The sequence below is a fragment of the Dicentrarchus labrax genome, unplaced genomic scaffold, assembly GCF_905237075.1.
Source record: "Dicentrarchus labrax unplaced genomic scaffold, dlabrax2021, whole genome shotgun sequence".
In the NCBI taxonomy this organism is placed as follows: Eukaryota; Metazoa; Chordata; class Actinopteri; family Moronidae; genus Dicentrarchus; species Dicentrarchus labrax.
In genome coordinates, this window is record NW_026136721.1 from 28,477,252 (window position 1) to 28,490,343 (window position 13,092).

Sequence of the window (13,092 nt, forward strand, 5' to 3'; positions counted from 1 at the left end):
TAGATGGGACAGATAAAGAAAGATGCAGTGAGAAGGACACAGACGACGGGGTGGACGTGGAATGACCAAGCAAATAGCAAGAACTGAGGCTGACAATGACACGTCTCCTGTGCCTTATACATCAAAGGGGAGATAAGAGGAAAATGTCATCAAGTGCTGCAGGTGTACACAGCTCTTTGAGCAGAGCTGTGTGTGTGCGTGTGTGTGTGTGTACTCTACTACCTAATAATGGGTCACAAGACTGCTAGCTCAGCAATCACTGTATATGCAAAGGAGTATGAAGAGCACAGTAACCAAAATTACATCAGTGGCGGCCTAAAATGACCCGTGGCTGTTTCAAAAGCATAAAGGGCCCATTAAGGATGAGCTCTAGCATGCTGGCTATGCTTTATGGGAAACTTCTGAACAGGTAAAAGACAAATGGAATCTTTAGATTGAAAGAGAGTTAGATCATCCCTGTGCTCCAGCTCAATTATCATTCAGCACAAATACTGTGGAGCACAGACCTGACCTATCACTAACTTTCCATCAACTCCACACCTCAGAACCTTTATTGAACTGTCTTTCTGTGACACCGAGCCGTTTGATATCAGATCTCGAAGATAAGCTAACCTGAGGGGAATTTAAGTTTGGAAAAAAAAAAGCTACCTTGGGTGATTTGAGGTCCCCTCTCCTCCAGTTAGTGTCTATTCTGTGCTGCCTGATATAGGCACTCTTCCAGGGGCTGTGAGTGAAGCCAGGCTTGACGATTTTCCTCTTCTTGAGGGGCAGAGGCTCGTCGATGCCTATAAGGAGAGAGACAGAAGCAGATTGGACTAAGCAGGCTCAGGTTTCACTTCAAAAAGTTTATTTTTAAAAAACAGATACAACCACAACTTTAAGCACAGTGTTGACCGCAGCGGTAGATTCAGACTGCTCCCGCTGGGTAAATGCATGTTGTTTGTCTGTCTGCATCTGTTACTAAGGCTTGAGACTCACCTTCTTCCCTGCATTTCTCCCTCCACAGCAGGTTGTCTTCTGCTAGGATGCGCCAGTAGCGACACGTCTGGGCTGCTTGGAGGAGGTCTTTAGGTTCCAGGAATGACAGCACATACAAAGCCAGCTGTTGAGAGACAAGGACGAGGAATGTGAGAGGTGTAAATGGAAAAAGAGAGCCAAAAAGGAGCCATCATTCACTGCAGCAGGTGTGTATACAACAATACAAACACTTTATGGAAGAGGACTTAAAAGTTTGAAGTGACTAAATCACAATAACAAAAGGTTAAAAGCTGAGAAGACATGCTTGCCGAACAAACTATGTGCACAACATTAACAGCATAAATCTAACTGACAAGGGGGAGACAATATTAACCAGACAGTATTAACCAGAAGAAGTGAATCCACATTTCTATTGAAGCCTAACAAAAATATTCAATAAGAGCTTCACACAGCAGGTAATAATACCAGGGCTACTGTTTGTTAAGCCAAAGCCTGCATATAAAGACACAAAACCTGGTATAATGAGCATAAATCTGGACCCCTGGGAAATAACAAAAAACAAAAAACTGGTATACTGTTATTCCACAGTTTTTTTCAAACAGGCATATATTTAGACAAAGCTCTCAACACACAATGTATATTGCAACTATGAAACAATGTGGTGGATTAACCATTAAGTGATTGCTCTGTACCGTCATAAAAAGGGCAAGGATTATGGGGAAGGATAATATCATTTTGTGGGATGAAGTGTAACACGTTGTGCAAATATTGTTCTTTTATTAAATTACAATAATCCGAGGTGATAACGACGCACAGCACACTGTGTGACAAATTCAGTAGTGAACATCAGGATGGAGTCAAATGTCAGGTCCACAATAATGGGGGGTCAGTTTAACAGAGTGTTAGGTCAGTCTTCATTTTTCTCTTTGATCTAGTCTAATTATTATATTCATTATTGATTAATTACTTTCTTAATTAATCATCTGCTCTGTAAAATATTAGAAAATAATGCAAAATTGTATCATTTCTAACAGCCCTAGGTGATGTATTCATATAGCTTTAGTTTTATTTGACCAAACATCGGTCTTTATAGAAAGTTCGTCGGCGCTTATTTCCTCAAAGACTTGCAGATGTTTCCTTGTCAAATATCCGACTTCGTGCAGTCGAAATTCTTTAACAACATTTTAAAGACAACTGAGGGTCCTCATGAAGGGTTAGCCTTATTTTAGCACTCCGCGTTCATAAGATTTTTACAGTTGAGGTTTAGGGTTATTTCAAGTCCCTTGCCCCGGATAAGACCCAGAAACCTCAACATCCCTCAATTACCTGAAAGCCTGTCTAAGCCAGCAGTCATTACCGGACTGGGGGATATTCTAAGTTTTATGAATGGACCACGAGTCAGTGATTGCTTTTTAAGCCTGACACACTCTGCAGATTCTCTTCATCGTTTCAATTTCAACTGCATCTAAAGTGCTGGCCACACGGATTGTCCTGTTAAAATGACTTGACAGCCCCACCCAATATAAATCCAGCAGCTCTGGCAGAGAAGAGAGACGGGATTTATCAAAAGCGGGTCAGAGGGAAAAGCATATGAAAAAAAAAAAGAGACAGAAAACAAAATGAAAAGGGAGGGCTCATGTCCCGAGAACACACATGACGCTGTTATATGTTTGCCTTTGGAGCAAGTGCTGCTGACACCTTGAAATCTTGCATCCTATTGCCTCACTCTCCATGCTACTAACCCCCTCTTTCATCCCAACACCTGCCAGACAGAGACAAGGTGTTGAGTATTTGATCAGCTACAGCAGATACGGTGGATTGGGGCTGTTTTGTAAGAATCCCTTATGTGATCTTATCATCACTGTGGCACTTCAGATTGTTTGTATTGTCAGTTATGATGCAGAACAAAAACAAGACACCCACTATGGATGCTGTTAAAGCATGTGAGGGAAGATGGTGACAGTATAAGGGCTGGAGCTCTGTCGCATACGCTCATTCAAAAACAATGTCTGCCACAGGGGATTCCCGTGAGAGTTCAGGTCAGATGGAAGAGGAATGGAAGGACATGGACTAGAGATGAAGTTTGTGAGTTGGTAACAGAAAACATGGATTCAGCGACTCACCTCTTTGGGCAGCAGGGAGATGAAGTCTCGCTGAAACTGCGGCTCGATCACCTGCATCATATGCTTGACTTGTGTGGGCTCACAGCTGTCAATCAACTCATCCAGCGCCAGCAGCTTCTCTGGGCCAGTCCAGCTCTGGAACACAAAGAGGACACAGGAACTGGTTTTAAAAAAAGCTCCACAGTAAGTTTCTGTTTAAATTGACTTACTGAGTGCTAGCATGTGGTGGCTGATAAAGACCTAATGAAAAGAGAAATCCTGTGATCTAACCCTCCAGAAGATAAAGTGCACCCATCTAGTTAACTGGCGTTTGACGGTGGTAGCGTCGCGCATTATCCGCCTCAAGCTACGTGGAGTGACTGTTGGTGAAGAAAAGGCTGCACTGGTTGTTGTCACCTTACTTTTACACCTTAATCACAGCTAAACATATTTCCACCATTAACATACAAGAGACTTTAGACATGTATGCATTTTGCTGCTGGCCACCATAAGTATTTAAAATACCCTTTTCAGGATCACTATGTTGCTTACTTTTATACACAGCATAGCATTTCTATTATTTACCTTGTATCTAGCTGTGTTTAGTGGCTTTGCCTTTTTTTTTTTTTTTAAATGTAGATAACCTCTTTTTTCTGTTACATTATTATAGGGACTGTTCAGCTTGTATAGTAGCGTATCCCTGTATTCTCTCTGTCCTCTTCAGGGCTTCTCAAAATAAAAGGCAAAAACATATTTGTTTGTGTATCACATGTATACACTAGTTGAACACTCCCAACAGAATACTCATTACAACTGGATATCACACTCAACACAACTGTAAACGTAGATAACTGAAAAACAGTATGGACTAATTGTACCAATCCATCGCTGTCAAACTAGACGCCTCAGTGTGCTTATGTAGGCCGTAATTTACTTTGATTGGAGCGTCTTGGAAATATACTGCCTTGTGCAGTGTGCCTGTAACACGTTAATGTTCCCTACGTGACCTCCACAGCAGCACTGAGTTGCTTGAGGCACCTGCCTATTTCTAGCAGCCAGCACATTAGTGGAAAATTTGGAAAATCAGGAACCAGACTCCATTTACAACTCTTTGGGGTTGTTTCTTCTGCTTGAACATTCAGTTGTTTAATGTTGGCTGCTGTACTAGCACTGTACTGCATGTTGGACACAACAGCCTCAGTTGTTTGCCTCTGTGGAGCACTGAAATGTAACAATGATTACAGGCTATGAGGCAGGATGGGAAATCTGGCACTCACAAACCACCTGTAATTTGGCAGCTAAAAGCTTTAACCAGAGGTGCTGGTTCTGGAGGTAATCAGGGGGTTCAGAGACCTCCTCCCTACCATCGGGAGGGGCACACACAACAACTACTTTACTACATCCATTTCATGCTATAGATTAGTGTTTTTTGTTTAAACAGAATCCGACCACAGGTTCACAATTCCCAACCTGAGAAGGGGTTTTCTTGCTGCTAGTAAACCCTTAAGCCATGTTCATTCATGACAGTTTGTCATTTTATTTGAATATTTTTTCTCTAATTTGTTAAATTAAGCTTGTCATTTATCAGTCAGTCAGTCAGTTATGACTGTTTTTCGAAAAAAAACTTGCAAAATGTAGAATATTTAAAACTCTGATTTGTTCCCCATGGGGCTGTAAACATTGCAAAATATTTATCTCTAATCAAACTTCTAAAAAAAATTATTCCGAGACTTCCGGGATAAACTCTAGTGATTAATTGTAGTTTATCATTTTTGGTAAAGTATTTTCCTCTCAACATGTCAGGTCTACTTCTGCTTTAGTTCTTGATTTCTTAACATTTCCCAGAAATTCTGTCAACAATCTCTTGCAAATGTCACTAGCACAAACCAGGAGTTAACATCTGGGATCATAGTACTGATACTTGAACATGTAGGGAATTCAGGCTGACTCACTGATGTGCAAACGTTACTCTCATGATCAACTAATCATTGTGACGGGCTGCTGATAAAATACTTCAGTTCTGACATTCAGGGAAATGTTCAAGTATCTGCTGAAAAACTCCTATTTGATTTCATAACGACTGAATTCTTTAGGCTGCAAACAAAACAGATTACTGAGCTACAGTCTTAATGCTAAGCTAAGTTAATTGGCTGGAGAGACATGAGCGACATCGATCTTGGAAAAACAACAAAATAAGCACATTTCCCAAAATCTTAAACTAATCTTTTAATGGAATATGTGACTGTCGTGATCACGTGTGTCCTTGGTTTTGTCTTTTTTGAGTGCAAAATCCCCGAAGAATTACCAACAGTTTGGAAGTTTTTGTGGAAAACATTCTTTCTAGCTACAGTATGCTGCTTTGTAGTTGTGTCTCCCTCTCTAATAGGAGCTACAGGCTATGACTGGACTGGGGAATGTACAGAATGTAAGTTTGAGGTTTAGCTGCCAGATTACAGACAGTACAGATACTGCAGCGGGTCAGACCTGAGGACTAATATACGTAAAACAAACACTGGAGGTGTCACAGGTTCGCACAGCTATTCAAAAGATAATGAGTTTAAACTCTCTTAGGTAATGAAATCCATGGCAACCCATTATATAGGAAATCAGAGAGACCCCGTCAAGGCTAATATGCTTAAATGACATCCTATTTCCATGAGGTCTGGAATCATTAGAACTGAACTCTAACACAAAGGAAACGTCTCTATTATGTTGCACCTGTACAGATAATGATTATATAGTAACATTAATATAAAAAATACAATACCGTAATATGGAGACATGAATAAAGAATTATCTTATCTCTCCATCAGTCTATGGGATCTACAGACAATGACAATAATCACTGAAGTGGTTCAACAGCAGATACAATTAGTAAATGCTGTCTATTCCTGCATCACTGTCCTCGCACAATGTACTAAAAATAGATCACAAGGTAATAATAGGCATAGATTATCCTGCAATTACTTATTATGGCTTATTTATTCTTTTATTTGTTTCGGAGGATGATAAAAGACAACATCTGTTCAACTTTTAATGCAGACTATAAGACTACAGTAGAAATGTGACATTAAAACTGCTTTTTAGTCTGAACAGGTACGGCTAATTCCAATTCCACGCTACAGTGCTTATGGTAATGTGGTGGGCCAGAACAACAAGGCGCCAATTATCTTTGAGACTAAGTGAACATTGATTGGGCACAACATCTGCTTTTTGATGAGCTTTTGCTCGAGGGTTCACAGTCGCCCATGGGGGGAAAAGAAGAAAAGAAAAAAAGACGAGAAGAAAACTCCACCGTGCTCACCTGAAATGTTCGGAGCCATTCTTGGAGACCCGTGGGTGGCTGGATTGAGGTGATACGCCGTCTCTGCTGCCCCTGACCATTGGCTGCTCTAAGGTGGCCAAATGTGGTGGGTGTGGCTGGACATGGGACAATTCCTGCCGGGCTGCAATTAATAAGGAAAGAAAAAAACCATTAAAAGCTAATAAGTATATGAGATCTTCGAATACCTGCTACTAAAGACATCAGAGAGAGGACATGAAAGCTGCTTTCAACTAAGAAAACAGAAACATTACAGGACCATTATAGACATATTAAGGATACACTGTTAATGAGAACAATAACCTCATTAGTTTAGAGAGCATTTAGTTGTTAGATTTTTCCACTATAAATAACACAAAAGATGGAACACTAGAACAGGAAATACAGAAAATATCTGAAAGCATGTGTATTCTGTGAGGCAAATTCAATTAAAAACGTTTTTTGTTATGTTATGCTAATTTCTGAAATTAACTCCTATTCTTTTTTTTATTTATTATTATTTTCACATCCAAGACGTAATTTATATTCTTCAAGTCCAACAGCAAGTGTAATATTGTAACATTATGCAAAAACAGTTATTAGTTAATTAGACAGTTCTAATCTGAATTTATAAATATAAATAAAATCTAAATAATGATATTTTATGTCCTTTTTACACATTTCCTAGTTTCAAACTGAAACTTTTCCTCTGACATGCAGTGTGTCTAAATCGCATAAAACTCAATAAATATTTGCCTGAGAGCATTTCCAAGATATATTTTTAACTCAGACTTCAAAGTACGTGCAATCCAATAGATTTCTGTCCAAGTCCAGACTCCTGTTGTAAGAACCTGGATGTAAAAAGCAGCACAGGCCTTCAAAGAGTGCCTGTTTGCCCTTGTAATATAAGGGCAGCAGGAGAAGCCAACCAGTGGGCACCCTCAATACTCCAGATTCTGCTTCCTGACAGCAAAATGGAAAGCTGGGGGTCCATTTCATTATTGATTAATTTTTAATGGGAGTGGAAACTGAGACGGAGCCAGTTACATGGCAACATTTACAGTTAAGTGGCTGTGTTCAGCCTGAATTTTAATGTGGCTACATGTGAACACGTACATTAAATATTCAGGGCTGGAGAAACATCTGGGATGCTGGAGATACAATATGATGTGAAACATCATTCTGTTTGAAGAGACATAGCATCTTTGTTCATACCTCTTGATGTTTTTTCCTCATTTCTTTTCATGCTAGGTTCATTTAATATGTGTACAGCACTAAAATAAGGAGAGAGGGCTCTATAAAATGGGTAATTTCTTCCAAAATCCTTTTGATCTTTAGGTGGGAAACAAATGCAGAACACTGCAGTAAAAGAAAAATTGGGAAAAGGCGTGTCTCTATTGAGCAACTGGGAGGCCTTATGGGTGAAATCTAGGTTGCTGTACCTTGGATATTCCGGGCCTTTGCAGGGTTTTTTTCCTGAAGGGAAAGATCGGACCTCGGGGCCATGGTCCAACTTTCTCTTCATCTGCAAAAGATAAAAAGAGTAAAGACTAAACATTAGAAACAATCACAGCATAGTACTGGAGGAGACTGTAGTGGGGAAAAAAACAAGAGAGACAGCTACTTATTACATACATACTTCTGAGGAGTAAATATAAATGTATAGAATTTGGCTGGAGGGGGAATAATCCATCATTTTTTTCTTTCACTTCTGATAACTAAGTCTAAGTCACTTTACTTAAAAGGGAGAAGCCAGGTCTCGAAAAGCAAATTTAAGAAAGGACACAGTTCATGAAAGTTTTTAAAAAGAGGGGTGCAAGCAGAAAATTGCTTTTTCAAGTTACAGACTTTGTTAACATTATGTCTGAAATTCAGCATATAAAATACAGACGCCACAGTCTTGCAACATCTTTATGCAGATAGGTAATTAAACTTTAATGCAAAGGCTAGAGATTCAATTTATTAACATGTTCCATAACGGCTAGGTGAAGCAGCTCCACATTATTAGACAGTGGGAAAACAAAGCAGGTGCTTGTTTAACAATGCTGAGCTTTATTTTGATGGTTTGTCCATGTTAGCAGAACATGACAAGTGACAACACTGATCCCTGGGCAACCAGACATGCTATAATATCCAGAGGCGATCACACATTGGCACCCAAAACTCCAAGTGTACAGACTGTTCATGCACACAAAATAACCACTAAGTACAAAAACGTGTTCAGGGAGGGTACAGAGTGCATTCTTTGGCATTGAAGTTTGATTCACATTGATACTCGAGACAGAAAAACAGAGCAAGTCAGTTCTTTATCACCCTGTATCACCTGCGTGTGCACACACCACCCGATCCCTGTTACCACCTACCCTACTGCGCAAACAAAGGAGCCTGTGTAAAGGCCTGGGCAAGCCAATTTTCTTCATCCCATGGCTGCCACTCTCTGGCAAAGCCTCTCTCCACACATGCAAGTGATCACCATCTCATCGCCGGTCCCTCATGAAACAAACTGAACACTGATTGTCTGGCCAAAATAAGATACACAATGTGACTGTCTGCCCTTGTTTCTTGATTAATTAAATATGTTGCATGTTTAAGTGAAAGCTTAGCAAGATTTGATCGTGGTCCTGTAGTAACATAAAGTAAAAGACAGAATTTACAAAGGAGACAAAAAAACAACAAACAACCCCGTTCTCTTTCTGGGCTTCGTTTAAAATCAGCTACATTGTTGGAGCCACCAGCAGTACCAACAAAGACCAAACAATAGACATCACGGTGCAGATGAATGATTCATACCTGCACTGTGGCACGTTTACTTGTGGCATTACACTTCCTATTTTACACTTTCATTTAGGGTCAAAAGAATTTGTCGACAGTTTGTCTACAGTTACAGTCGAGCCTGTTGTGCTGCAAGACCCGACGTGTAGTAGGCGATTTGTTGCAGAACTTCTGTAACCTCCTGTTATTGTAGGAACTGATAATGGCTTGTAGAAAGCAGAAACCACATTCAACATTAACTTTTTCCCCCTCTTGAGGCAAACAATGGTGTTTTGATACATTTTTGGTATGTTATTGTAGTACGCTACACAAAAAAAACCAGCACTGGACCTCTGACTCCATACTGTCTGGCTTTACAGTGGCATGATTACACGTCTCTCCTCAAAATGTGTGTTTTTTGTTTTTTATCACTATAATTTGGTGTGGAGTGTGTTTGTCCTCTCAGTGTTTCCAGCCTGAGGCGCACATTTGAGTGTTACAATATATCAAGATGATGACAAACCAAGAGAAAACAATTTAGAAATGATGAATGACGAAGAGGAGGATATCAGAAACTGCACCCATGCATTAGGTATCAATACAAGATCCCTACCTCAGTATTTCATGTAGACCACAGAATGAATCAATGCAACAAAACAACGGCGACAACCAAAGTCTGAGTTTGAACAGGCATGTGTACATGACTAGTACACCAATGTAAACAGGTTATAGGTGCCCCCTGGACATTAGACTGTGAGCTGACCAATGATTTGTGTGACCTTTTCCTCACCAGTCAGCTCCTGTGTAAATCTGTAGAGATCATTTAGGGAAGAGCCATAAAAATATTGAGTATTTCATTATAGAGATGTATAGAAAAAACACTGGGGGGGAAAGTGGCAAAGAAAACATGCCAATTTAGTCCTATTGTTTTGAAAAGCAAGGTAGACTTGTAGCTTACTTTCCACTTGTCTACATTTAAAATATCTGGCCGGCGGTGAGTCTGATTGCTAGGGAAATAAAAGAGGGTTTATAAGATATTTCTTGCTCGTTAAGATCCAGCTCTTAAACCCAACTGCCTTGTTCTTAAAGCAGTGATCTCACTGCAATGGCAGTTCAGTAGCCAAGGAGAGCCTGGGTGTGTGTACGCATGCATTGGGTGTGTGTGAATGTTTTTTGTGTGTGTGTGTGTGTGAGAGAGAAAAGGGGGAGCACTGGCTGGCTGGCTGGCTGGCTTTTGAGTGTGTATGTGTGTGTGTGTGTGTGTGTGTGTGTACCTCTGTGTGCACATGTAAGAAAAACCTCAAACTAAATGCGGGCGTGAAAAAAACAGCGTGTAACCAGCCTCTTCTTGTGTTTCAGCCTGGGAAAAGGTAACCAGAGAACGCAGTGTTTGTAAATCACTACTAATCAGTCCTCCCCTCCTTCCTCTTGGCTTCCCCCTTTCCCTGTCTGTCCAAAAGCACGACAGATGGATAACACGGGGAGTTAATGATATTTTAAAGACAGCAATCGCTCTTACATAATGTGTTGATTCATTTCAACACAGGCTACATCCTGCAGCATCACTCACTTGAAAAATCTTTTCTCATTTTTCAAATACTGTTTCAAGCGGCCGTGAAATAGTTTCATCATGTCAATCAGCTTTGCCAGAGACAGTGAAACACTTGCCTCTGACTACTGGCCATTTTGGAAAGAACTGCCAAGTTGTAGAATAGAAAGAAGGACCAGAAATGAAACCCAATGAGAAAATGGGCTTGAGTATGTATTTCAAATAAATCAGCCTTGGTGTTTCTTTCAGTGCCATCAAAGAGAGGCATAAAAATATTCACGCTCTAGGGGCTGACTTCAAAATCCAGATATTTTAGAATGAGCACATCCACAAAATGGATGGAGAATATAAATGAGTCACTGTTCAATTCAATAAATTATCACCCATTGATTAAGAATGACATTTTCACTTAATCATTGGGATTAATTGAGTAAAAGCTTCAACGCTACACATAAAAAAAATCCCCCACAGCAAAGGGATTTTTATTTTGATCTGATTTTGAAACGTGAGCAATTAACACTTGTTTACATTGCAGACTCTGCATAATAGATTCCCTTTTATAATACTCTACAAATTTAACTAAATGAGCATCATTTTATGGCTGGCATCCAGCATAATACACCCAACATCCTTGAGGATATTCTACCTCTCGCAGTCTGACACAGTGACCCATTATCTGTGGTTGGAGCCCGAGGCAAGTGCACAATGTCAGGGAATAGGCTACTCCAACAGGCGACAGCAGACCGATCACATGCATCCATCTCAGGCAGTCACTTTGGTCAGTGCAAGATAACCACTGCTGCATAATGTAGAATCATAAAAACCCTGCAAACTGGGGAGGATCGCAGGAGGAAAACTGGCTGTATTTAGCCCCTGGTACTGATTGTTATTTAGAAAAGTGGAAGTCTGCATGTGTGGAAAAACATAGGAAGAAAGTGATACCGGTCATGTATATGCAGTATGTATATTGTATACTAGGATATGTAGAAGAGAGGACCACAGCTGATGTACAGGTGCAGAGAGCATCGAGCCAATGCTGAAGCAAAATGGGATCCTGTGCCTCCCCAGAAGACGGGGGAAGATCAGTAGTGTATAAAAAGGTGGAAATATGAACACATTTTAAATCCAGCATTGCAGAATTAAATGGCCATATGTGCCACAGCAGTAAACACCCCACCATTTACAAACACAACGAATAGCCCGGGATCAGTGCGGTGGCGTTTATTTACACCACTGAAGTTACTATGAAGGAAAAGGATGCCAAAATCGCCAACATTTAACGCAACGCTAACATAACATAACATAAAGGCCCGGGCAATTAAAGAGCCGTCTCTGGGGGTCTGCTACACTGCTGTTCATCCTCCGCAGTGGCCGTACAATCTGCCGTGAGAGGCGCGTCAAAGATAATGAGGGCGACAGAGCGAGTCAAACATTAAATAATAGGAGACGGGGGTTGTTGGCGGTGATAATACGAGCAGGAATTTGCTACTCACTTTGTAGAAAATCATCTTTAAAGTGCCGTAGAACCCCATCCTTGTAATCCGGTGTGTTTTCCCTTTTTTTTTTGTTTCCCTCTTCAGTGACAGTCGGTGAAGTCCAAATGTGTGTGCGTGGTGGGGAGATGGCTCTGACAGTGTGAGGGCAGCGTACTCTCAGGTAAATCCGTCGCCGTCTCTGATGTGAACATGCTCGGGCACGTCACCGGACTGGCGTGCATGCAGTAGATCCCCCCGGTAAAAGCATTAAAAAAGGGGGGGAGAGGAAGAGAGGAAAAAGGAAGAAGGGGGGAAAAAGAAAGAAAAAAAAAACAAGCTCCGCCGATTTAACTGGGGCTCGGTCGGTGGGTTGAACAATGCGATGCGACGATCCCGGAGGAGTGTGCGCCGCCGACCAGCCTCACCGAGCAGGGAGTGAACAGATGAGGGGAGAAAGAGGGTGACACTCGGCAGAAAGGGGAGGAGTGGAAGGGAAGGGATGGAGAGGGAGAGTGTGGGGAGGAGGAAGGGGAGGGGGGGGGGCTCAGAGTGCAGAGCAGTGCCCTCTTCCTCTTCACAGGCTGCACGACGGCTCCTCCGAACAGGATCGGATTACAGCCTCCCCAGTGGAGACGGCAGGAATGGTGCAGTCCAACATTCAACACTGTGCGCGGCGCATCCTCTGCGAGCAGGAGGCATATGCGGAGCAAAGAGGGGGTGGGAGGCACGCAGAGACCACCGGGTGGGGTACGCACTTGTCCTCTTGCATAAAAAAAAAGGTGGACCCCCCACTTGTTGCGGAAACATCTCATCTACCGCCCAATGCTACTCCCCTTATTTCCTATTTTACATAGGAGGCTCTGCGTCAAATAGATTATATTGTGATTGTAATCAAGTATGAATATAAATACTTTGCTGAAGAACAATTTGAGTATC

The 13,092-nt window shown here is 41.3% G+C and overlaps 1 protein-coding gene across 2 annotated transcripts in view; it reads right to left on the reverse strand.

The window, feature by feature from the left end:
- fbxw7 (F-box and WD repeat domain containing 7) overlaps nucleotides 1-13,092 on the reverse strand; it is a 64,142-nt gene that overhangs the window by 14,368 nt on the left and 36,682 nt on the right. Inside the window, exons 1-6 of one of the 2 annotated variants that reach the window (XM_051384766.1) lie at nucleotides 12,175-12,484; nucleotides 7,824-7,906; nucleotides 6,385-6,526; nucleotides 3,102-3,236; nucleotides 979-1,102; nucleotides 649-785 (exon numbers count right to left, since the gene is read on the reverse strand). In XM_051384766.1, coding sequence (XP_051240726.1) covers nucleotides 649-785; nucleotides 979-1,102; nucleotides 3,102-3,236; nucleotides 6,385-6,526; nucleotides 7,824-7,906; nucleotides 12,175-12,213 — 660 coding nt within the window. In that variant the 5' untranslated portion in view covers nucleotides 12,214-12,484. Of the gene's footprint in view, nucleotides 1-648; nucleotides 786-978; nucleotides 1,103-3,101; nucleotides 3,237-6,384; nucleotides 6,527-7,823; nucleotides 7,907-12,174; nucleotides 12,485-13,092 lie in introns of those variants that run through there. The other variant, XM_051384765.1, reaches the window with a different exon arrangement.